Genomic DNA, 26,193 nt, shown 5'->3' on the forward strand with positions numbered 1-26,193 from the left:
AGTAGGAGAGGAAAAAACAGAAGCACAAATATCAGCTGATAGGAATTTTTTTTTTTTACTCTAAATTCGCAAGTTTTTTTACATAATGCACACTAATTTTTTATTAACGGAATTTTAGAATTTCTGAATTTAAATATATTTTATACTTCTATATTTTATATAACTGATAAACTGACTGATAAACCTTTGGACATTTTATGTTTCGCCGAGACCTGATAAATTCTTGGTCAAAGGTTTTTTTAATTAACCAGTTTAAATTATTTTAAAACCTTTTGTATTTTCCACTGCATTTTAGATTATATATTTCCGAAATTCTTTATAAATTTTCATATATTGTTCATGATTTTATAAATTTTTCTCATATTTTTCATGATTTTTATAAATTTCCATATATTCTCTCATGATTTTTATGAATTTTTATATGTATTAGATTAGTAATAAGAGGACAGAGATTTTTCTTGTTAAACGATGTTGTTAAACAATGAAAGGTAATTGATTTGTACAAGTCAAGCTAGGTTATTTGGACCTCTTTTAATCTCTCGTATGCTAAGTGAGATAAAGAACTTCTCAAAAACATACTCCCTCTTCCAAATTCATTTAATTCATTTTTCATTTTTCCAGGTATCTAAAAAATGAAAAAATATACAAACATTATATTTATACCATTATTGCTATATGGATTGAATGTCATTACATCTGTCCATGGTGCAGCTAATTGTATTGCACTGAGTGAAGGTTGTGGATGCCATTTGGATGATGGTTCTGGCAAGTTTGATCTGACACCAATGACGAAATTGAAACCACCTCCAATGTGAGATTGCTTTTTAAACATTTTTTTTAACAAAGAGAATTACTTATTTTTTTGAGCCATATAACCATATAAAGTGGTTACATCGTGCTTGACTTCAGTCCATGAGGCCCGAGTTCGACACCCACCGTGGCACTACGATTCACTTGGCAAGTGAATGCTTCTTCGCCCGTCAACCCATGCCATGTGAGGGGAATTGGGTACCATAACTCTTATACAAGAGTGTGGGTAGATATTCCAGACATTGTGGTGCGCTGAGACACTTAAGAGGTCCTACACATGCGAGGACATCCGTTCCCCCGTGTAGTTCGAGTGTCGTGGTATACACCATGGCTCGGCAGCTCGCATCTGTAGGGTTGCAATGCCTGCTTGCGCTGCGATTCCTACTCCATCGAGGGCATATCTATCTATATCTGAGCCAAATAACTTAATAGCACTGCTTTAAAAAATAATATCAGCCCTGTTATATTAAGCCAAACCAACGATCGATTAATTGGTTAAGGTTGTAAGATTTAACTCAATCTCGGATTGCCAAGTACTTCAAATGATACTTGTCGTCTCTTCAACACTTCTCCAGCGATAAACGCGAAGGATAAAGGATTAGTGAAACAACCCAAGGATTGGGAGGGAGGAGTGACGCCATCTTTTTTATTTAAGTAGATAGCTGTCGAAAAAGGAAGCCTTCCCAGACGGCACACAACGTTGTTTTAACGTTCAAATAACGTTATTTGGACGTTATGAATGTCACATGGACGTTGTTTTGACGTTGTGTGCCGTCTGGGTTAGTGTTGATATCGATATGATCTTAAACTTTATTCTCTTAGCATTTTGGGCTTGCATTGACTAACTAATTCGTGGCCCTTATACTACTTGTGGTTTTGTAGAACTCAACGGTTTGGATGCTATATTAACTCCTCTTTTCTTTAATCGAAAAATCTTCATGGTTTTAGGTTTGACAATTTACAAGATCAGTTTGGAAACACCATATTGGTTGATATGTGCCGTGATTTTGAGCGTGAACAAGTAAATAACATGTTAAAAACAATGAATAACTTGACCGCATCAATATCTGCCAAGGTAAAATATCTTTTTTGTATCTCTTTTTATACTTGGTCCTCCCACAAAATTATGTCCTGAAAACCTTAAAGGGATAATCAGATGGTTTGAGATATTTAGATTGCAGAAACCTTCTTAGTAAGACCTCAAAGTATTTGTGTGTAACAATTTTCCAAATTCGAGGTATCAAAATTTGAACCTTTTGAAAATGGGTTCTTACACGGTTCTTACGTTGAAATTTTATTTTTTTTCATTCTAAAAGCCAAAAACTTTGGAAAATAATTCATTGTTGGACGAAATGTTGGACGAAAAGTCACGTGTAAAAATTCGAAAAGTTGCATGAAAAGTCATTTGCGCAAAAACGTCAAACATTTTCATCCAACATGATTACGCAAATGCATCCAACATTGAAACCAACATAAAAGTGACGTCAATCTCATTAAAAAATGTTGGGTGAAAAGTTTGACGGCAATCAAACTTCATCCAACATGATTTCCAACAACTTTCTTAAAAAGTTGCAATTTTACAACTTGCGCAAACGAACCCAACATTTGATCCAACAATAATGTTGGATCAAATGTTGGATTCATTTGCACCGGCCTTAAGGCAAAAATATTTTGAGATTGTTCTCATGACAATAGAAGGATCCCACAAATATTACAAACCATCTGATTATCCCTTTAACCTCTAGAATGCTTTCTATGCTTAAAATTGGTATCATACTTTCGAAAGTCTGAGTCACACATTGAGTTTAAAACACTGTCAAGAATCAATAAATTTAACTTTTTATGGTAGGTTAGTCATTCTATTGTCTGATATGGGTTTCAGAATTGGGAGTCCCTTGTTTGTAGAGGGAATTATTGCCAAAAAATCACCCAGAACGGAAGAAAATAATAAGCTGACATTTGACACCAAGATAGGGAAAGGTGCGGGGAAACACATACTAAATCCTCCACCGTCGGCACCTTGGAGTTTTGGCGTTATAATCCATAAAGCCTTCAAGAAAATTTAGTCAAAACTTATTACTTATTAGTCAAAAGTATTATTATATAATTGCAATGTATACATCCATCTTTAATTGAAAACTGAACAACTTTTTTACTTGTGAAAATTTTTCGAAAACGTACTGAATGTGAACATAGAATGAGTTCACCGGTAAGTGAAACCGATACAAAACAAAGTCGATAGTTGATGTACGGCTCTATAACGCCTTTGCTCACAGACGACGGTATTTTGGCGTTTTTACCGTCGTCGAGCAAAGTGGACGGCAAATTTGGCAGCATGTCAACTTTTTTTTATACCGTCCCTCTCGATTTATCTCGAATACATAAACTCGCTATTGGATCTTGTTGGGTGCTCAAACAAAGCCAATACATAAAGTCTATTTATCAGCGTAATCCAGCCTATCTAAAACCTATAAGTACTGACTAACTAGCGCTATGATGTCGTCAAGATACATTTGACGTCAAAAAACCTTTTGGAAATTATGGGCGTAGTGGTTAATAGATAGTCCCAAATATAGAAGACTGTAACATGATTTGGTAAAACTCTGGGTAGAGCTTGAAAATGATTGTAGCGAAAAAATAAACCTACTACAAAAAACCGACACTTTCCACGCCTATAAATCTTACATTATGTAATTCCATGTATTTTCTAGCATTCAATCTTTTTCCGTTATCTGGACTTTTTTGGCATTGTAGGGCAAATTTTTATCTGCATCTTTGCGGCTCTTGTTTATCGTAAGAATACCCTCTTGGGTGAGTTTTAATCAGTCAATATGAATAAAACTGTCGTTTTTTCAAAATATGGGAAAACAAAAGTGACACAAATTAATTAACAAAAGAGATATAGTGTACTTTCTTGTTGTGTATGGTGTATGTATACGTATATTAGAATTACTCACATAAGCTGTCTAGAAAGGAAATTTTTCTCTGAAATGATAAGAATACGTTAAGAATATTTCACCCTCAATCTTTTAAGAATACTTGACCCTCAGTCAAAGCACATTATTCTTATAAAAAAAGCGTGTACTTTTGTTTCTTTGACTGTATGCATCATAATCCACAATAAATTCTGCCCAAATTTAACGTTTTGGGATTCCTAAAATGGGTGTCGACAGGCGTCAGAAATTAAACCGAGACTGCAATTGTTGTTGTTTTCTGTTTATTATAAATTGTTCAACTTAGAATTATACTGTTTACAAAGAAATCCTTGAACGGACAGTCAGTTGGAACCACTACATGAAAAATGCAACTATTGCCTTAACGGGAAATATTTTCCGAACGGGAAGGTGAAAATAAAATAACCCGAAAAGGAAACTGTTTCCAGATTGAAAATTTCATCACTTTTCTGTTTCCCATTTTGGTCAAGAACTTTTCATCGTCCCCGAACGGGAATTAGAATTTTTGTAAACAATGCAGATTTTTCTTTCCCGATCGAGACAAAGTTTCCAAAAAGGGAAATTTTTAATTGGGAATGGGGAAAGTAGAATTAAGATGCGATTGCCCGGTGGATTTCTTAACTACCTGGTGAATATTATTTATTTTCCCTCCTTTACAAGAGGGATAAGTTTTAAACTTTCCACAGGCATTTCCGGAGTGCTCAGAGGCCACTTTCCCGATCGGGAAACTGGTGAACTTCACGATTTGGAAAGGTTAGCCATTTCGGGAAGTTTTCCACCTTCCGTTCGGGAAATATTTCCCGTTAGGGCAATAGTTACCTTTTTCATATAGTGGTCCCGACTGACAGTAGTAAATTTTATTTCAAAATAAAATATTCAAAAATATTCTTATTGTAAAGTGCTTTCCTTAATACAGCTACAATGATGATTGTCCCATCAAGCTAATTAAATAAAATTTAATGTCTTAAGAGATTTTACGTAGAAAAGAATCCAATATTTTATCGGGGAAAACTTCGTCGGGGAAAAGTGAAGAAATTTTGGACAAGTGACGAATATTTTTCCTCGACGAGAATTTTCCCCGGCCTTAATGCGTTTACCAACTACCAGCAAGTGACGAATATTTTTCCCCGACGAAAATTTTTCCCGTGTAGCATCTTAGACGACTAAAGTTTAAAAAACAGTAGGATATAGTAAGGCCGCTATATATTCAAACTAACATATCGTCAGTTGCGGGTCTGCCTCGCAGGTAGTTTAAGCAGCCTACATTACCATATAACAGTCATTGCATTATCATAAAACACACATTTTAAACCGTGACTCCATTCTATGAATCTCGGTTAAATATCCCTTCACCGATTTAAAATTCAAGTTTTAGAATACAAGTTGAGTTTTTTTCTCATAATTCTGATTGACAACAACATCCAATGGAGCTTTTGGTTCTTCAGGTTGTGTGCCTCCAACACAACAATTGAGGAAAGCGTTACTGATCGGCACGGTGAGGAAGAGACCAAACCGAACAAAAGCTGTTGATAAGAATTGACGGAACTGATTATCCATTCGGAGAAATTTGACCACATTGACCATGTTGAGGAGACTAATAGGAAATACGAACCAACACGCCCGAATCAACTCATCTCCATCACCATAGAAACCCACTTTGAAATGATTCATCAATCGAAGAATCGTGACAAGTGTGCGGCCAGGAAACACAAATAACATGTAACAAATAATCGAAAATTTTAAGGTCAACACGGCTCGTGCACGTCGCATGCTCATTTCGTCGGGGATAATTGGCACATCGGCATGTTCCGTTATATGATTACGAATCGAGCGGAAACAGATGGTCATTAATATGGTCGGTAAGAAACAATCCAAGAATCTCTCGAAGACAAACACGAATAAAAGCATTGCATCCATGTTTTTGTAAATTTTACCATTATCACATTGGTCATTTTCATTTATACCATTCGAGTCGAAAGTCATGTAGTAATAAACAGCTGATAAGAACCAAAACGCAAAACAAACAATCGTAATGTGGATTTTCGAGATCTGTCCATTAAAATTATGACGCAGGACCAAATATCGGAAATAAGACAGGCCGACCAAAATCCAACACGACGCCATTGGGGCCAAAAGCAGGGTACTCGATCTGATGTATTTACACGTAAAATGACCAGCATGGAAGACAGGCTTTTGCCCTTCGTACCTTGTAGGTGGGGTTACACAAACAACGAGATCGGTGAACGCTAGATGTATGATATATGAGAAATGGTACGAGCTCATTCTCCGTAAATCTCCCCAATTCCGTTGCATGTGACAAATGATGATCAAGAGATTTCCGATTATCCCTATCGAGAAAAACGGGTAAACAGTCCGATTGATCCAGTATGAGACTTCCTGGAATTCCTCATTATTTGGAGACATTTTGGAGATTGTGTTGAGGGTATGGAACAACTGGAACCTTCCTGGAAACATGAAAGAAATATTTGTACAGTGGATTCTTCAAAACACAAACCTCTATAACTCGACAGGCAAAATACATTTGGAAATACCCATGTTTCGCCCTATACACTCAATCCCGTGTTAGATAAAATTCTTTCAAGTCACACAGTACAAGACAAAAAAATGAATCGCTCAAACTTCGGTAAATTTCTCTACCCTACGGCAGATTTGGCATTTCTTAATATCGTTCTTCAAGTATGCTTTGTATTTTCTGTCTTTTGATACAATAGCGCTCCGCGTCTCACACGTCATAATTATTTCAACTAGAAATTTGTGCGAGCTCCGATCCCACAGTTCATTTCGAAATGATTGAAAAACTGTAAAAGCTATTACCTTTTCGATCGCAAGTCGTACAAACGAATAATTTTGTGCAGATTTGTTACTACAGGGTGTCCCGAAAAATAGTATTGAGTCGTACCCACTTCTACAGGGTGTCCCTAATTAAAGTATCGAGTCGAAACACAACTATGAGTAGAAAGTTTTATGTGCGTGTTCACAAAATTGTATTTTAAGCTCTCCCTCTTTTTTCTTTGTCATAACGATTAATTTATACGTTGTAACTACCTTTTGTAATAAGCCTGTGTGATGGAGAACGTTCTTATATTTTAGCGATAACACACACAAACTTTTCTACTCAATCGCATGTTCAAACCATTGAGTTTCAAGCCGAAGGCTAGAGGTCAATCTCCTTGGTAGGATTTGAAGCCAACAAATCCTACCAAAGTTGCGCGGCCTTGAGCGACCCGCCTGGTTTTTACACAAATGACAGATTGAAACTAAAATTTACCGCTTCATTTTGAAAAATATATCACTCGAAAACAAAGGAATTGCTAGATTCAATCCGTCATCAAAAATACGGCGCATATTTTAAGGCTTCAATTTTTCTTGCCTGAGAAAGGTTAGAGATTGACCTCTAGCCTTCGGCTTGAAACTCAATGGTTCAAACTCGATACTTTAATTAGGGACACCCTGTATAGGAAGAAAGTTCTTGTGTGTGTGTTTCACTAAATTTGCAATGTTTATCAAAATTTCTCTCTGTGCCATATTAATTGTCACGAGACATCTTTTATGAATAACTTTTACAAAAGACAATTCTCAATAACTTTAACGTCATCAAAATTGTAAAGAAAGTTAATTCTTTTTTATCACAATGACTGTTGTAAAAACAATTATTGTGTTTGCATATATTTTCTTACATTTTGTTAAACACACACAACAAGCTTCTACTCACAATTATGTTCTAGCTCGATGATTTTTTTCGGGACACCCTGTAAATTTGCAATGTTTATCACAGTTTCTCTCAGCGCCATATTAATTGTCATGAGACATCTTTTATGACAAGAAGCCCGTTAGGCGTGAAGGCCCAGCAAAAGCGTAATTTACGCGATTTCCAAAAATTCCAAAAAATGTTTAACAAGATTTCAGGAAAGGGATGTCCAAAGGATTTAAAATTTTACTGCGTCGAGCAAAATAAAATGAAAAATAAGTCGACAAGGATAATTCTCCCTTTCTTCATTTCTTAGAACAGGGAAGTGAAAAAATAAACGAAACATAATGTACAGTAGTCAATCAAAAATAAATTGAATGTTGAAAGCTCGAAACTTTCTACCCGAAGGTAAACAATCAAATTCAAAATATCATTAAATTCAACTTCCATAAGAAACAACATCATTGCATGAAAAAAGTTCTAATCTTGTTCAAATTTACACATGAGCTGCATTTTAGTCTACATTTACCATGTCCATATTCCATTTAAAATTAGTATTTATAATAATTCTGTGTCGAGTTTGAAAAATCAAGCCGCCAATTCGTAAAACACAACAGATCCAGAAACAACCATATTCACATGTAGCATCATGGAAAAAGTTCCAATCTTGTTCAAATTTACACATGAGCTGCAGTTTAGTCTCCATTGCCATATTCCATTTAATCGGTATTTGAAATAATTCTGTGTCGGGTTTGAAAAATCAAGCCACCAATTCGTTGAACGAGACAGATCTAGAAATATATAACCATTTTCACACGTAGCATCATGAAAAAAGTTCCAATCTTGTTCAAATTTACACATGAGCTGCATCTTAGTCTCCATTGCCATATTCCATTTAATCGGTATTTGAAATAATTCTGTGTCGAGTTTGAAAAATCAAGCCACCAATTCGTTGAACGAGACAGATCTAGAAATATATAACCATTTTCACACGTAGCATCATGAAAAAAAGTTCCAATCTTGTTCAAATTTACACATGAGCTGCAGTTTAGTCTCCATTGCCATATTCCATTTAATCGGTATTTGAAATAATTCTGTGTCGAGTTTGAAAAATCAAGCCACCAATTCGTTGAACGAGACAGATCTAGAAATATATAACCATTTTCACACGTAGCATCATGGAAAAAGTTCCTATCTTGTTCAAATTTACACATGAGCTGCAGTTTAGTCTCCATTGCCATATTCCATTTAATTGGTAATTGAAATAATTCTGTGTCGAGTTTGAAAAATCAAGCCACCAATTCGTTGAACGAGACAGATCTAGAAATATATAACCATTTTCACACGTAGCATCATGGAAAAAGTTCCTATCTTGTTCAAATTTACACATGAGCTGCAGTTTAGTCTCCATTGCCATATTCCATTTAATTGGTAATTGAAATAATTCTGTGTCGAGTTTGAAAAATCAAGCCACCAATTCGTTGAACGAGACAGATCTAGAAATATATAACCATTTTCACACGTAGCATCATGGAAAAAGTTCCAATCTTGTTCAAATTTACACATGAGCTGCATCTTAGTCTCCATTGCAATATTCCATTTAATCGGTATTTGAAATAATTCCGTGTCGAGTTTGAAAAATCAAGCCACCAATTCGTTAAACGAGACAGACTTAGAAATATATAACCATTTTCACACGTAGCATCATGGAAAAAGTTCCAATCTTGTTCAAATTTACACATGAGCTGCATTTTAGTCTCCATTGCCATATTCCATTTAATATCGGTATTTGAAATAATTCCGTGTTGAGTTTGAAAAATCAAGCCACCAATTCGTTAAACGAGACAGATCTAGAAATAACCATTTTCACACGTAGTATGATTGAAAAAGTTCCAATCTTGCTATAATTTACACATGAACTCCATTTTAGTGTTCATCAGCAAATTCCAGAATCAAGTCTTTTTGAAAACAAGAAACTAAAAGTGAAATTGATTTAAGGTATAGAATTTTCACTCAGAAAGCTTTATGAAAACTATAACATATGACAGAATGTTGAAAAAGTTTACAAAAAAAAATCACTACAAAGTTTCTTTGGTTTGAAAGTCTCTTGACCACTAAAGCAAAGAAAATGTTCAAGAAAGTAAGAATCAACACATGAAATCAATCTCCTCGCTTCAACCGCCATCTTGTATCTGTTTTGTTTTGAAAACGTTTGTTGTTTAAGGAGCGCGAAATCAGAAAATATATCTTTTTTAGCCAGTACCCGACTTTCGCAAGCTTTTCCCTCTCCAGACGGCAAAAAGTGTGTTACTGGTATAAAGCGCCGTTTCTACCAAAACGGACACACAGAAGGAAACACGGAAAAAAAATAGTGACACTCTCTTTAAAGGCCCACTCGCTAGCGCTGGGCCAAATAACGTTTACAAAAAACAATTCTCAATAACTTTAACGTCGTGAAAATTGTAAAGAAAGTTAATTATTTTTACTCATAATGACTGTTACTGTTTAAAAACAATTATTGTGTTTGCACATATTTTCTTACATTTTGTTAAACACACACAGCAACCTTCTACTCACAATTATGTTCGAACTCGATAATTTTTTTCGGGACACCCGGTATTTTTAGATTCGGTGCGTTGTGCTATTTGTGCTTTTACAAGCAAGCCAGTTTTCAAGAGAAACAATTGAGGATTTTTCATATGCGAGTTACGAGTTACGAGTTACGAGTTACTAGTTACATGGAGGTATAAAGAAACAGGAGAAGTATGCTATTGTAACCATGCTCGCCCTACGATTAAAAAAATTACGAGGTATGCATGCTCATAATCTCATATATCGTGCATTTTTAATGAGCTCTTTTGTTGATAGGTAAAATCTTATTGGCTAACTTAAGTGTTGGAAATAAGATAAGACGAGATTCATTGTTTCTGACATTGGTGTAAGAAAATATTTGGACTAAAAAAGGGCCTGTAAACTTTGCAATCCTTCATCAAATGACAAGATTTTTCGATCAACATTTTCTTCAACCCTATTGCTTGATACTTTCCTCCAAAATTCTCCAGCGACTTTTTGTCTACAAATTGGGTCTGAAATTGTGTGTGCTTATAAAGAACTTTTTATTTTCTGGCTAGAGAAAATTAAATATCTTTTCAAAACAAAATTTAATGGATGCCAAAATTGAGCGCAAACTTATTTCGTGGAGCTAAATTTTATTTTATTCTCGTATATTAGAAGGCTAGAAATCTTCGATGCTGATAGTAAGAATGTTCAGAACAGACTTGAGTTCTACTAAAAAGTCGTATTTCGTCGGGCGAGCCTAGAATTTCTTTTGATTTATTACATAAAAGAAATCAAAAGACTTTAACGACCAATTACCGACAAATTCATCTCCTGTCTTTCTTTATACCTCTATGCTAGTTACGAGTTACGAGTTAAATAACGACTCTAATGTCATCGAGAGTGCTCAAATTTGATAACTGCAGTGAGGTAGAAAAAATTATGTACTAAAAACACGAATGCTACCAAATAGGGTTACAAAAAAACAAAAATCGAATTCCGTCATGACAATTACACGTTTTTCTTTATAAGAACAAACTATATAAGAACATAAGACTTCGATGGCCTGAATGTTAAAAACAAGTTAAGAACATTTTAAGGCTTTGCGGACTTTGACAATCGCCAATTTCTTTAGAAATGCTCACAAAATGGTAAAAATAAGAACATGTTAAGAACATTTTTAGGCTTAAAATTCAAAAAGTTAAGAACATATTAAGACTTTTAAAATGTTGGATGTTCTTATAAAAAAACGTGTACTAACCTGGAAAAAATTATAAAGGTATTATAATCAAAACGTAAGCTTCGTTCCCAGTCCTTTTGAAGAATCCAATCAATTTTGGATGAAAATGTCTCCAGCTACTGATTTTTATACTATCAGTTCCCAAGAACGTTTTCTGTTAGTACCTTGCCTGTATTACGCACATAGGTATTACGCACATAGGTATTACTTTAAATTTATCTCTTTTTTATATAAGCTGTACCTCATTTTAAACTCATTAATTAATAAAATAAATTGAGAAAAGTCTTTTCTTAAGTTTTCAAATCAATTACATAAAAATCTATTAATGCTTTCTTGCATAAAGTGAACAATTTTATATTAAGAACACGAACCTGAAGTTTATAGCGAACAATTCAAGAACAATTGAGCCCTTTTTATAAAATTTCCAAGAAAATTAGGGAAATTTATTTTTGGGAAAATAACGACATTTTGATTTGGATTGGATTCCCTTATAAGCACTTTAGTGAGAAAACTAAATCATATGACAAATCGGATTTAGGCCTTAAAGATTTGAAATTCAGCCAAAATTTCTCCATTCTTATAAAAAACGTGTAGGGTATAGAATAACTCTATTCAGGTTGATTACTAATTCAAACAGAAGGAGTTTTAGGAAAGGTATTTTAGGAATAGTTCCTGAAATTCATTTCCCACAGCAACACAGGAGAATGTTTTCTTTTGTAAAAAATAATTTCATCTCCCATAGCAAATCTTTTGTATTTCCTGATCCGCCTATCCTCGCTCTTTTGTTCTCTCATACATGGCCTCGACCATGTATTAGTGGATTAGAAAATACATGCAAAAAACAAAAGATTCAACAATTTTTCTCCTGGAAATTAACGTGCAAAAATCTCTTTTCATCCCAAAACTTTATGAATAGTTTGGGCTTTTCATCCTTTTATGAAAAAGTTATATTAATCCAGTAAGCTTAAAGGGACATAGCAGTACTTGCTAAATTTGTAAACAAACTGTATGCAGCGGATACAAAATCAAAACAAATGTCACATGTCAAAATAAAAAACCAAACCAAATATGGCTAATTTTGATTGTTCAATTGTTTTGCAAATTTGTTTTGGACACGTGATTTTAATTGTTCTCTTTAATGACACGTGGTTCGCGCAATGTTTACATTTTACTTCTTTAATGTCCCTTTAAGCCGTCAGTGGAAAAAAAAGGCTGCACACATCCCCTCTGATAAGTTTGGTAATTTAAGAGGTTAAGTTTTAGTTTAACTTTTATTTTGTTACGACGCCACGCCCTTTAGCGTATCTAGCTAGTGTGGCTTTGGTAGGCCGTCCGCCCATAGTACGCCCCCGTCGCATTTGCTCCTTTCGGTAGAATCTATAGGTGGTTTAGAGCTATGACTTCGAGCACTGATCTTCCATTTGCAAAGTAGCTCATCTTACAGTGAAGACAGAAAATTATTTTTTTACCTCCCTCCCTCCCTTCAAGGCTTATGAGCATGGTTGCAGGTGGCCATCTTATACATAATAATTATTGTCAAATATGGGAAATATTTTATCCCCAAAATTATTGTATAGGATTGGTTAGCCAATAAACAAATGCCAAAACTTAATACACTGGTTTCCCTTATCGTTCACCGGGCGTTCACCACTTCTGGGCTATCCGTCCTGCTCACAGCGTCCTTTCCAGGAGTAAAAAATAGAAAGTTAAATTAAGTTTTTTTATATCAAAACTAATTTGGGGATGCATGTAGCCTATGGAAAAACACCCCCTGTATTTCCTGATCCGCTTATCGTCGCTCTTTTGTTCTCTCATACATGCCCTTGAAAAGAAATCGTGTAAACGATTTTTCCAATTCATTTTAAATGAGTAAAAAATTGGAAAATGATTTCCATGACAATGATGACAACTACGCAAATGACTTTTTCGATAAAGCGTTACTATGCAGCATGAACTATTGTGTCCAGTTGAAATGTAAAGACGGTTGAATATAGAAAAACCATAGTCGCATTCTGAAATGAACCAATCAGAAAGCTTAGGGAAAATCAATTATAATTTTCAAAGGAACCAAGATGGAATCAAAATAAATCGTGCCATTATCTATTGTATTCCTTAATCGATTATCCCCTAGATGTAAACCCACCCAAGGAATGCCTCATTATTTTGATTAACAAATGACATTTTATCATCTTGTTGGGTCAAGCTCATCGCTCTGAAACTATTGGGTTTAAAGTATTGAGTTTCAAGCCCGAAGGGCTACACATTTTTTTTTATAAGAACGTCAAAAATTTTCGAAGCCTTTGGATGTTCTTAGTTTTTTGGATTTAAAGCCTAAAAATGTTCTTAAAATGTTCTTATTTTAAGCATTTTTTGAGCATTTTGAAGTAATTTTTTAAGAAAATGCATGTCTTCAAAGCCTTAGAATGTTCTTAGAATGTTCTTAAATTTTTGGGCCTCTAAGCCTTATGTTGTTATATAGTTTGTTCTTATAAAAAAAAAAAGTGTAGAGGCGAAACTTTAACCCTTATCAGGCAAGAGAAATCGAAGCCACCTATTTCCCATCCAAAACGCGCATATAACGCGCCGTTATCATGACGACGGATTGTATTTAGTGGTTTCCCATCCAGGAGTCTCGCCTCTAGTACTTCGGGCTTGAAACTCAATGGTTTCAAGCCCCGAAAGCAAGAAAAATTGAAGCTTTAACCCTTTAACCTTTTAAGCCCGGCAGACGTGTATACACGTACAACATACGTTCTGATAGACGTGTATAGTCAATGAAGTATAAACCCGAGGGGCTAATTAAACGAATCTCCTTGGTAGAATTTGAAGCCAACTAATCCTACGAAAGTTGCGCGGCCCACCTGGTTTTTACACAAATGATAGATTGAAACTAAAATTTAGCGCAAGATTTCGAAAAAACAATATCACACGAAAACAAAGGAATCGCTAGATTCAATCCGTTGGCAAAAATACGGCTCGTATTTTAAGGCTTCACTTTTTCTTGCCTTGCCTTGTTAGAGGTTCACTTTCAGCCCTTCGGGCTTATACTTCATTGTGTATAATAGTCGTTTTTTACATAGCGATCTTTGAAGCCATATTTCCCCCATTGGCTTCTTTGCTAGCCGTAAAAGTAAAAAAAATCATGATGAAGATTTTTCATAGCGTGGGAAAGCTAGCTACGCCGTACACATATAACCTAAATATTTTTAGCGCGGTAAAAGCTAAGTTTGTCGCGTGCGCACACCACGGAAATGCCGCATTCAACCCAAGGTAAAATAATATCGAGATGAACGAAAACAAGAAGCCCGTTAGGCGTGAAGGCCCAGCAAAAGCGAAATTTACGCGATTTTCGCGAATTTCGAGATTTCCAAAAATTCCAAAAAATGTTTAACAAGATTTCAGGAAAGGGATGTCCAAAGGATTCAAAATTTTACTGCGTCAAGCAAAACAAAATGAAAAATAAGTCGACAAGGATAATTCTCCCTTTCTTCATTTCTTAGAACAGGGAAGTGAAAAAATAAACGAAACATAATGTAGTCAATCAAAAATAAATTGAATGTTGAAAGCTCGAAACTTTCTACCCGAAGGTATATAAACAATCAAATTCAAAATATCATTAAATTCAACTTCCATAAGAAACAACATCATTGCATGAAAAAAGTTCTAATCTTGTTCAAATTTACACATGAGCTGCATTTTAGTCTACATTTACCATGTCCATATTCCATTTAAAATTAGTATTTATAATAATTCTGTGTCGAGTTTGAAAAATCAAGCCGCCAATTCGTAAAACACAACAGATCCAGAAACAACCATATTCACACGTAGCATCATGGAAAAAGTTCCAATCTTGTTCAAATTTACACATGAGCTGCAGTTTAGTCTCCATTGCCATATTCCATTTAATCGGTATTTGAAATAATTCTGTGTCGAGTTTGAAAAATCAAGCCACCAATTCGTTGAACGAGACAGATCTAGAAATATATAACCATTTTCACACGTAGCATCATGGAAAAAGTTCCAACCTTGTTCAAATTTACACATGAGCTGCATTTTAGTCTCCATTGCCATATTCCATTTAATCGGTATTTGAAATAATTCCGTGTCGAGTTTGAAAAATCAAGTCACCGATTCGTTGAACGAGACAGATCTAGAAATATAAAACCATTTTCACACGTTGCATCATGGAAAAAGTTCCAATCTTGTTCGAATTTACACATGAGCTGCATTTTAGTCTCCATTGCCATATTCCATTTAATCGGTATTTGAAATAATTCCGTGTCGAGTTTGAAAAATCAAGCCACCAATTCGTTGAACGAGACAGATCTAGAAATGTATAACCATTTTCACACGTAGCATCATGGAAAAAGTTCCAATCTTGTTCAAATTTACACATGAACTCCATTTTAGTGTTCATCAGCAAATTCCAGAATCAAGTCTTTTTGAAAACAAGAAACTAAAAGTGAAAGTGATTTAAGGTATAGAATTTTCACTCAGAAAGCTTTATGAAAACTATAACATATGACAGAATGTTGAAAAAGTTTACAAAGAAAAATCACTACAAAGTTTCTTTGGTTTGAAAGTCTCTTGATCACTAAAGCAAAGAAAATGTTCAAGAAAGTATGAATCAACACATGAAATCAATCTCCTCGCTTCAACCGCCATCTTGTATCTGTTTTGTTTTGAAAACGTTTGTTGTTTAAGGAGCGCGAAATCAGAAAATATATCTTTTTTAGCCAGTACCTGACTTTCGCAAGCTTTTTCCTCTCCAGGCGGCAAAAAGTGTGTTACTGGTATTAAGCGCCGTTTCTACCAAAACGGACACACAGAAGGAAACACGGAAAAAAAAATAGTGACACTCTCTTTAAAGGCCCACTCGCTAGCGCTGGGCCAAGAAAAATCAGTTCCGATCTGAAAACAAGATTTCACTTGATTCCTTATATTTTTTATTTTTCTAAAAGGGTTGAGATGGTACAGCTGAACCATTTGAACCCCCTTCAGATCCATCGCTGTATTGTGGTAATCTTTTTTCATATAGGTTTTTGTGGCAACAGCAGGAGCAAGTATAGCAGTTGGTAAAGAAATGTCTTATGAGTATGATGGTACTGTTTTGACTGTCGTTTACACCTACACTGAACCTACCACGTGAGTTGTCTTTTGCACAGTAGAACTAGACTTCTGCTCATGCTCTAGCGGAAAAGATTCTTATAGAAATAGGAAGCGTATCTATAGAGGTCTGCCATTCGGACTACAGTAGACCTAAAGCAGTAGCGTAGATAAGAGTAGCGCAAAATATGTATAGGAGATATTTTTTAAGACACATTAGCTATATTCTTATATTCTAGAAAAATGATTGCAATATCATAAAAATGTGCTCTTCAATACAAATTTTACACCCCACCTCTCTACGGAACTGGCTGATGTGTAATCGAGACGCCCTACTCAAATTAATTTTGTTAGAAATTCATTAATTGAATTTTAATGGTGAAAAGAATAACCAGAAACACCCCTGTCTCACAGCCCCGGTGGAACTTTTCTTTTTAGTTGGCATAAAATATCCTATCGAAATCCCAATGGGGATAGAAATTCCTTTGTTCCAAGGTTAAAAAATTCAGTGGTAATAGTTTCGAAGTGCAATTTTTAAACATTGAATTTCAGATAGGGATGAAATAAAAGTTAATTTCCAAGTGAGGCTGAAATTCTAAGGTATTTTCCCACCGGGGAAAAATTTTTGTCAATCTTTCCAGTGGGGCTGGACTCCCAGCGGTTCTGTGACACAGGGGTATACAGAAGCGTCATGTTTCGTCATTATTAGCCCAACGAAATATCTTTCAATTAAGATTTAATAACAACTGATAAATGATACATGTTGTCCAAGAACCATTTAATTTTTCGCCCAATTGAGTCTCAAACAGTCTCAAAGTATTCTTACATGCTTCTTTCCTTTATTTTCAAGGTGATAGATAACCATGCGTTAACTACTTATTTTTAAAAGTTTTCCTAACAAAACCAATCGTACTTTAAAACAAAATTGTTTCTTAACTTGTCCCCGATTTTTAAAGACTAAAAGTTTCTACTTTTCTTTATTTAGGGGTACTAAGATGCAGACACGAGTAGTCATGCACTGTTCTACTGAAGATGGATTGGGAACTTTTTCACAAATTGAAACAGGAGCTGAACTTCAGCAATTTGTAAGTAATATAGTTGATGCTGTCTATTTCCACATTCCACTATTCATGATATGCACTATTACAATGTCTTCGGTTGACTCAACAGCTAATTGATTGAAAGTGACGTATTGACTGATTTTTCGTTCATCGTAAATCATCTATTGGGTCCGTGATCGCCTGGTGCATATCACAAATTCGATACGCTTCATACATCTCACAACTCTCAAAACAAATAAAATTGAAATTTTTCAAAAACAAAATTTAGAAACTACACGTTTTTTTATGTAAGAACATCCAAAATTTTTTATGCCTTCCGATGTTCTTAAATTTTTTAGTTTTAAGCCTTAAAATGTTCTTAACATGTTCTTATTTTTACCAATTTTTGAGCATTTTGGTCCATTTTTCTAAGAAATAGGGTGTTTGCAAAGCCTTAAAATGTTCTTAACTTGTTCTTAACATTTTGGCCATCGAAGCCTTATGTTCTTATATAGTTTGCTCTTATTAAAGAAACGTGTATTCCTTGGCGAGTTCTTAAACATATATTTTTATAGGAGGTAAGTACCCCCGTTATCTTTCCTTTGTCAAATAAAACGGAACCCCTTTTTAAGGCCGGTCTCCACTTGCGCGTGCTGCGATTGCACTTTTTGACTTCAATCCTTTTTGCTTGGAAAAAAGATTACGTCATAAAAATGTAAGGCGCGCTGGAAAAAAAAGTTGAACACATTTCAACTTTTTTCAACCGTTACGACTGATCGCACCAATGGAGTTGCTTCATTTTTCTTTTGACCAATAGCGTGGAAGCTTTGCTCGAAAAGGTGCGACCGGAGCGCGCGCAAGTGGAGACCGGCCTTTGATCATCCTCATCTCTTTTCTTCAAGAGTGGCACCTTATCATCAAAGTACGGTTGTGTGGTTAGTGGTGGTGGTGGTGGTTCATCCGGAAAGAACGGAATCAGTACTGGCACCATTCTCTGTATTGTGTAAGATCGTTGTAAACTTTACTCCATCCTTCAGCTCCCTTCTTTTGATTATATGTAATGTTTTTAGAAACTTGATTAGTATATGGGGATTTACACCTTGTAAGGAAATTACACTTGATAATTATGGGTAATCAGAAGGTCTATTAGTACAAATAGTGGGGAAAACATCCTCCACATTGTCCGATGATGGGAGAAGAATCTCTCGAAACGTAGCCAAACGTAAATCTGTGATCCAAGCCACGATAAACTTCCAATATTGATTAGTATAGTAAGTTTTGTATTAGAGATCTTTAAATTTCATTAATTTTGAATCAAAAATTTGTATGGCTAGAGGTTAATACAATCATTGCGTTTCTGAAACTTATTAAGAAAATTAAACACGTGACCCCAACAATGGGGTAACTGTCGGACGGGAATTTTATACATAATGTGAATCGCCTATATCGTTGTCCACGTGAATAAAGGTTCAATTTCAAAACAAGTGTCTCGGAAAATTGGGAATCTTGCAATTCTGTTCTGCTTTTGAGATTGGCCTTTTTGTCATATGAAAACATTGACTATTCCTCTACATGAAAAAAGGTCTTAAATACAATCTTAAAGATGACCACCACAGTAAAATTTTAAATTTTGTAAGGTGCTAATTTTGAGATTTAACCTTAAGTCATGTGAACGACGAAAATCAATTTCGCTCTCTTTGTGGACTTTCTACCTAAGATCCCAAATCGTCTCTGTTCTCCCAGGGTTTTATTCACCAGTCTTGTATCCTAATCATTATTTTCAGATTATTGGTCTTGATCATAGTTTACATGGTCAGCGGTATATTAATCAATAAATATGTTCGAAAAGTGGAAAAAGGTCATGAATTTCCCAACAAAAACTTTTGGAAAGATTTTCCTGGACTCATAAAGGTAAATATGTTTGCACCGCCCGTAACCCATTAAATTCCATTACTCCGTAACTATAAACTTTCAAATATTTTTTGACTTCAAATGCGCGTCCACACCCCAAACTAAGAAAACATGCCAATCTGGATGTTAAATTTAGTGAGCACGTCCATATAGGAGTCTAGTTTCTTCGATTTCTTGGCCGAAAATTTCCAAATGTCAAAAGTCGGGTAGTATCCAATGATCGTTCGGCCCATCCACAATCATAGACAAAAGGTCTTTAGACTTTTCAAAAATTCCTCAATAGTGCCAGGAAAAGTCTTTTTGACGCTTGGGAAATTCTCCAAATGGACCACAAGTGGTTATTTGGCAGAAAACACCTAGAAGCTTGCTAGCAATCCTCATAATTTTAGTACTTGTGAATTTTGGACTTCCAATGACTGAAAATGGATGAACTTGAGCCACATAGGTCGTGGGTGCACCAGAGAGCTTTAAACAGTTGTTTATAATTGATTAAAAGTTTTGTTTTGATTGAAAGGTCTGATGATGCTGATGTAGTAAAAACAAGTGCGACAAGATTAGAAAAAGGTTTTGAAAAAATGAAAAAACAAAGGGACTTTTACTGATACTCTTTGAATGTTTTTATGTTTTATAATAAATAGAAAGTTTTCTATCTTATAATCAAAACATTTGACTGTAAATTTGCTCGAAATCAACTTTTCCATTTTTTTGGTTACAAAAGCAATAGAATGTGAGGTCACATCTCGAAACAACTTTCGATCTTTCACTTGTTTGCAGGATATCGTTGTGTAAAAAAATAGCTTTAATTTATCTGACTCGGAATGAAGACACTGCCTAAAATAAGCTAGAAAACCATCTCAAATATCTTCTAATAGATGTCTTCTCGAAAAAGTTGAAGAGCAAAACTCATTGACCTTCAATCTTCAATCTCAGACAAAAAAAATAGCCTGAAGACTTTGCAAAAATTCATTTCCTTCATGTCCAGTGATTTGGCTTCTGGAATTGTCACCCAAACTATCCAAATCCAATAAAAACAACATAGGCCCTGGTAAAAATGGGTTTTCAGAGCTTATTTTGAAATTTTTCATGCATTTGAAAAGTCTACAACCTTTTGTCCGAGATTGCAGTACCATTATTTTGGTTTGTTAATCATCATTATCTACAAATATTTTCGTGAGAAGATTCGGACTTTATGTCTTTTTTGGCTGTACGGAAATCTTTTTGAGAAATCCTTGAATTACTATGGATAAATTTTAAAATATTTTTCGTTCATTTTTAATAGGATGGATTTGCTTTCACTTATCATCAAATCCGACGAAAGGATGCGTACGAATCTATATGATAAGGTTGAACTATTAGAAAAGGTACGAAAATTTTGAAATTTGATTCATAATAATTACTAGAAACGACTTTACTGCAGGCCTGTTTAACCAGCACATTTCAGGGCCAAGGCCATTCGGGTGCCAGGAGGGGAAATGGCACCTATCTTTTTTTCAAATAAAAAGGTGGGGATTTTTAAGATTTCACAATTTATACTTCAATAGCTTTATTTCTGGACAAAATCAGACTGAAATAGGGCTATTTTAAGATCACATTCGCAATTTTCTACGGTTGCGCCTCTTCAGTCGTTATATTTCTGACTCCTCTAATTTTCATATCATGGCCTGGACCCTGAGTTTCCTTAGATCAGGGAAATCTGTACATCCTCTACGAAATCAAATTTTTTTGTGGTCAGAAATGTACTCTTAGGTTCCAAATAAACGCCCCCCCCCCGCTTGTTAATTTTTCGAAAATTTTCCAATCCCCCGGATCTTATTAGGACCCCCCCCCCCATTTATTAATATCTAAGAAGATTTTCAGCTGTCAAAGAGAAGGCCCCTTGTTTTGCTCTAAATAGCCTGATTTTAGTCTATTTTTACCTTATTTTTGGGTTTCAGAAGTATATCCAACCCCCCGGCAATTAGATCCCCCCCGTTTATTAAAATCTAGAAAATTTTCCAATCCCCCCCCCCCGTTTATTCCAACCCCCCCTGTTTATTTGGCCTAAGAGTATTTACTTTATTAAGAAGTTTTGTAAATAAATTATACCAATGATGTTAAAATGGAATTTTTCAAGATTTTTATTGTGATGTATTTTTGTAATTACTAGTTCGTAGATAGCACTTTTTTATGTTCATAAAACAATACAGTACCCCTAGGGTATAATAATTAATTAATAATTTACATATTAATTATAATATCTAGAGAAGAAAATTAAATTCATGGCAGATTTTCGAATGTTATCCCTGAGTGATTGGTTAAATCTAAATTGCTTGTAGAATTGCCTCATAATCCAGTTATTTCATTTTGAAATGCTCTGTGCTGAAAAATTCAGACATTTTGAAATCTTTTTCATTTTTTTCACTTTCACTTTCTTGTATAGAGGCTATTTAAACACAAAAAATCCCCAAAGATTTCACACCATCTTGGCACTAAAACTGATGTCATTTTTGTTCTTTCTCTTTTTGTTTTCAAAAGATTCGGTTATTTATTTTGAATTTTGAATTTTGAAATTTTGATTTCCTGAGTTCCTCATCTTATATTATATTCACGAATTTGTTCTATATTCATTTCTTAGAAGCTCTTTTGAATTTTTTTTCCTGTCATCATTTTGCTGTTTTGCACTTTGATTAGTTTATGTAGTTTGATTTAATCTAATTTTTGAGATAAAAGTTTTTGATGAAAGTCTATATCAAAGTCTTCTTCCCAGCTGGCACAACAGTGTATATCCAGCAGACACACAACGTTGTTTCAAGGTTTATCTGACGTTCACAATGTCCATATAACGTTAGATGAACGTTGAAACAACGTTGTGTGCCAGCTGGGCTGTGAAAAAACCTTCTAGCTAAAAAAAATTTCAAACATCAATCAGCAAACATTCAGTAAACTCACAAGCCCAGAGCTGCGTCAATGAAAAATTGTAGTTCGAGGCTTCAAAGCTTAGATTTAGAAGAAGTGAACAATGGGTTTGGAGCGAAAGAATAAAATGACAACAAACGAGAAAATCAGCATTACCATTGAAAAGAAAGCAAACGCCAGTGAAGAAGAAAACATTGAAGAACTTTCAGAAAATCAACTCCGACAAATTATTGCTCGTCAGAAACGTCGTTCTTCTTACATCGTTGAAGAAATTGTCAATTATTGTATTCCATTGGTCAAAGTTGAATTTGCTGGCCAATCGAACACAACTAAAGTAAGTACTCTTAGGTTCCAAATAAACGGGGGAGGGAAAAATGTTCAAAATTTTAATAAGCAGGGGGGGGGGCTAATTGCCGGGGGGTTAGAAATTATGATTACGAAAACCCAAATATAAGGTAAATATAGGCTAAAATCAGGCTATTTAGAGCAGAATGAGGGACCTCTTTGAAAGCTGAAAAAATTCTTAAAAACTAAAAAGGTCCGGGTGGGGTTGGAAAATTTTTTGATGAATTAACAAGTGGGGGGGGGCGCGTTTATTTGGAACCTAAGAGTATAGTAAATTTACCACCACTTTTCGCTCTAGACCCCGACTCTACAATCAGTGCCATAACATATTGGCACTTTTGGCTAATTTACCATTTTTCGAAAATTGAAGTTCGAACGAGAATGTCAATTTTGGGCCTTTAACTTGATTGCAACGATTATTTCGATCTGGGAGGGATGTATTGGTTTCTAGGCTAGATTTCAAGCCCTACTGGACTATTTTTGAACTTTTGGATCCTGGACTTATATTCATTACGTAATGTTTTATACGGAATCACGCAAAATAGCCCAGAGGTTTTCCACTAGTATTATTCAAATTCAAATTGACTGGCAAACACCCAGTCTTTCCTGGTTGAGTCAATCAAACCCAAAACCATTTATACCAGTCTAAAGCTCTCAAAATGCTATAGAGGACTTTTGAGTGGAGATTAACCTATTTCAAGAAAATTAACGCCAACTTTTCGTTTTAACGTCTTTTCCAGTCGATGATTTACTTAAGGAAACCCTCTTCCAAAAAACTTTTTAAATACTTCATTCTTTGAAATAATGGACCAGGTTTGACTGCGTCGCATAAAAAATGCCACGGATCCTAAAGGTTTGTCCCTTACTAAATGCATTTAATTATTGACATCATTATCTTTTGCTCCTTACAACAACAGAGTGACGAAACTGATGGAAGTGAAACCGTGTTAAATCTTGGTGTATATCTCTCCTTATTGGATCGTGTCATTCGTAAATATAAAGATCCATTACAATTTACCATCAAAGACGAAGAATATTGTTCAGTGTTACGTTTGGTGGCCACCAAGAGATGTTTAAAGAAAGAAACGACTGAAGAATGTTATGAAAGATTACTTAAAGATAGTGAAGAATTTGAGAAAATATACCATGAAAGAAAAGGTAAAATACAGCGTGTCCCAAAATGTTTTTAGATAAAGTAATATGCCATATATACTTTAAAGATTGAAAATATTCCAATTTCAAAAACCTATTCAATCATCTTAGGAAATGAATATCTATTGATTCAACATCTAATTGTAATCTTACTTCCATCGCGTTCTAACCCCAGTTACTGTGAGATGATGAGTTTTCAGCACTTTACATACTTTACAGATTTGTTCACTCTTTTTTGGGACACACTCAAACAAGGCTTTGAATATAATATACGCTCTAAAGATCTGATGATGATGAAACAAATGCTGAAAAAGAGAACATCTTTAGGGTCTTGACGTTCTTGTAAAAGTCATAAACGTATATTATATTTTTCAGTTCTTTCAGAGGTTTTGAAAAACGAAGATTTTTGGGGCACACGACAGCAACTATTATGTGGTAAAGTCATTTCAGATTGGATTGACACAGATCATTTACCCATCGATCCTATATTCGGTGCTTTGTTATGTCCTTGTGGAGGTATTTTTCAAAACTTTTTGGATGGATCGTTCATTTACAAATCTGAACAGAGTCCAAATAACTTAAAACTTGTGCGGAATTTTTTGAAAGATTCTTAAGATATGTAACCCTTATTATATATATAAGTCCTAATAAGGACGAAATGCATATGCTGCTTTGCCACCCAAATCACCCAAATAATTTAATAAGGGAATTTCCCTGCTGTCCACTAATTTTCTCAGTTGGAACCACAAGTGCTTTTGTGGTTTAGCATGGTGGCTAAATCGACCTAGCCAGCCAGGGTGCAGCATGTAGTGCTGACGAGTCCTAATAAGGAAATGCATATGCTGCTCTGTCACCCAAATCTCCTGAGTGAATATAGTTGGACAGAAATTCTTCTTTCTTCACACCATATGTATTCCCCAAATGGACCACAAGTGGTTATTTGGCAGAAAACACCTAGAAGCTTGCTAGCAATCCTCATAATTTTAGTCCTTGTGAATTTTGGACTTCCAATGACTGAAAATGGATGAACTTGAGCCACATAGGTCGTTGGTGCACCAGAGAGCTTTAAACAGTTGTTTATAATTGATTAAAGGTTTTGTTTTGATTGAAAGGTCTGATGATGCTGATGTAGTAAAAACAAGTGCGACAAGATTAGAAAAAGGTTTTGAAAAAATGAAAAAACAAAGGGACTTTTACCAGCTTTTACTGATACTCTTTGAATGTTTTTATGTTTTATAATAAATAGAAAGTTTTCTATCTTATAATCAAAACATTCGACTGTAAATTTGCTCGAAATCAACTTTGCCATTCTTTTGGTTACAAAAGCAATAGAATGTGAGGTCACATCTCGAAACAACTTTCGATCTTTCACTTGTTTGCAAGATATCGTTGTGTAAAAAAATAGCTTTAATTTATCTGACTCAGAATGAAGACACTGCCTAAAATAAGCTAGAAAACCATCTCAAATATCTTCTAATAGATGTCTTCTCGAAAAAGTTGAAGAGCAAAACTCATTGAACCTTCAGTCTTCAATCTCAGACAAAAAAAATAGCCTGAAGACTTTGCAAAAATTCATTTCCTTCAATGTCCAGTGATTTGGCTTCTGGAATTGTCACCCAAACTCTCCAAATCCAATAAAAACAACATAGGCCCTGGTAAAAATGGGTTTTCAGAGCTTATTTTGAAATTTTTCATGCATTTGAAAAGTTTTCAACCTTTTGTCCGAGATTGCAGTAGCATTATTTTGGTTTGTTAATCATCATTATCTACAAATATTTTCGTGAGAAGATTCGGACTTTATGGACAATGTCTTTTTTGGCTGTACGGAAATCTTTTTGAGAAATCCTTGAATTACTATGGATAAATTTTAAAATATTTTTCGTTCATTTTTAATAGGATGGATTTGCTTTCACTTATCATCAAATCCGACGAAAGGATGCGTACGAATCTATATGAAAAGGTTGAACTATTAGAAAAGGTACGAAAATTTTGAAATTTGATTAATAATAATTACTAGAAACGACTTTACTGCAGGCCTGTTTAACCAGCACATTTCAGGGCCAAGGCCATTCTGGTGCCAGGAGGGGAAATGGCACCTATCTTTTTTTTCAAATAAAAAGGTGGGGATTTTTAAGATTTCACAATTTATACTTCAATAGCTTTATTTCTGGACAAAATCAGACTGAAATAGGGCTATTTTAAGATCACATTCGCAATTTTCTACGGTTGCGCCTCTTTAGTCGTTATATTTCTGACTCCTCTAATTTTCAAATCATGGCCTGGGCCCTGAGTTTCCTTAGATCAGGGAAATCTGCACATCCTCGACCAATCAATTTTTTTTGTGGTCAGAAATGTACTCTTAGGTTCCAAATAACGCCCCCCCCCCGCTTGTTAATTTTTCGAAAATTTTCCAATCCCCCGGATCTTATTAGGACCCCCCCCCATTTATTAATCTCTAAGAATATTTTCAGCTGT

At 34.9% G+C, this 26,193-nt stretch overlaps 3 protein-coding genes across 4 annotated transcripts; 2 read left to right on the top strand and 1 right to left on the bottom strand.

The window, feature by feature from the left end:
• The first annotated feature begins 625 nt into the window (after nucleotides 1–625).
• Nucleotides 626–21,257, top strand: LOC136807241 (uncharacterized). Its single transcript, XM_067063840.1, has 7 exons — nucleotides 626–811; nucleotides 1,759–1,885; nucleotides 16,308–16,414; nucleotides 17,361–17,460; nucleotides 18,318–18,418; nucleotides 19,200–19,326; nucleotides 20,606–21,257. The coding sequence occupies exons 1-7, from the start codon at nucleotides 633–635 to the stop codon at nucleotides 20,663–20,665; spliced, it is 801 nt and encodes a 266-aa protein (XP_066919941.1). The 5' UTR covers nucleotides 626–632; the 3' UTR covers nucleotides 20,666–21,257.
• LOC136807240 (uncharacterized) lies at nucleotides 4,710–11,356 on the bottom strand. 2 transcript variants are annotated; one of them, XM_067063839.1, is made up of 2 exons: nucleotides 11,291–11,356; nucleotides 4,710–6,229 (listed from the first exon to the last, which is right to left on the bottom strand). In XM_067063839.1, the coding sequence occupies exon 2, from the start codon at nucleotides 6,186–6,188 to the stop codon at nucleotides 5,136–5,138; it is 1,053 nt and encodes a 350-aa protein (XP_066919940.1). In that variant the 5' UTR covers nucleotides 6,189–6,229; nucleotides 11,291–11,356; the 3' UTR covers nucleotides 4,710–5,135. The 2 variants fall into 2 exon arrangements, with proteins under 2 accessions (XP_066919940.1, XP_066919939.1); XM_067063838.1 differs by lacking the exon at nucleotides 11,291–11,356 and adding an exon at nucleotides 6,600–6,692.
• A 773-nt stretch (nucleotides 21,258–22,030) lies between the features above and the next one.
• On the top strand, nucleotides 22,031–24,332 carry LOC136807293 (uncharacterized). The gene is made up of 3 exons (XM_067063904.1): nucleotides 22,031–22,555; nucleotides 23,484–23,724; nucleotides 24,094–24,332. Exons 1-3 carry the CDS (start codon nucleotides 22,325–22,327, stop codon nucleotides 24,330–24,332), a joined length of 711 nt encoding a protein of 236 aa, XP_066920005.1. The 5' UTR covers nucleotides 22,031–22,324.
• Nucleotides 24,333–26,193: the final 1,861 nt, after the last annotated feature.

This window comes from Clytia hemisphaerica, unplaced genomic scaffold, assembly GCF_902728285.1.
Source record: "Clytia hemisphaerica strain Z4C2 unplaced genomic scaffold, Clytia hemisphaerica genome assembly, whole genome shotgun sequence".
Classification (NCBI taxonomy): domain Eukaryota; kingdom Metazoa; phylum Cnidaria; class Hydrozoa; order Leptothecata; family Clytiidae; genus Clytia; species Clytia hemisphaerica.

Excerpts from the sequence above, each read along its gene's own strand:
- LOC136807241 (XM_067063840.1), top strand. The coding sequence starts at position 633 with ATGAAAAAATATACAAACATTATATTTATACCATTATTGCTATATGGA. Across the intron at positions 1,886-16,307 it reads CCGCATCAATATCTGCCAAG|GTTTTTGTGGCAACAGCAGG; the intron begins GTAAAATATCTT and ends TTTTTCATATAG. Across the intron at positions 17,461-18,317 it reads GAGCTGAACTTCAGCAATTT|AGTGGCACCTTATCATCAAA; the intron begins GTAAGTAATATA and ends CTTTTCTTCAAG.
- LOC136807240 (XM_067063839.1), bottom strand. The coding sequence starts at position 6,188 with ATGTCTCCAAATAATGAGGAATTCCAGGAAGTCTCATACTGGATCAAT.
- LOC136807293 (XM_067063904.1), top strand. The coding sequence starts at position 22,325 with ATGGGTTTGGAGCGAAAGAATAAAATGACAACAAACGAGAAAATCAGC. Across the intron at positions 22,556-23,483 it reads GCCAATCGAACACAACTAAA|AGTGACGAAACTGATGGAAG; the intron begins GTAAGTACTCTT and ends TTACAACAACAG. Across the intron at positions 23,725-24,093 it reads AATATACCATGAAAGAAAAG|TTCTTTCAGAGGTTTTGAAA; the intron begins GTAAAATACAGC and ends TATATTTTTCAG.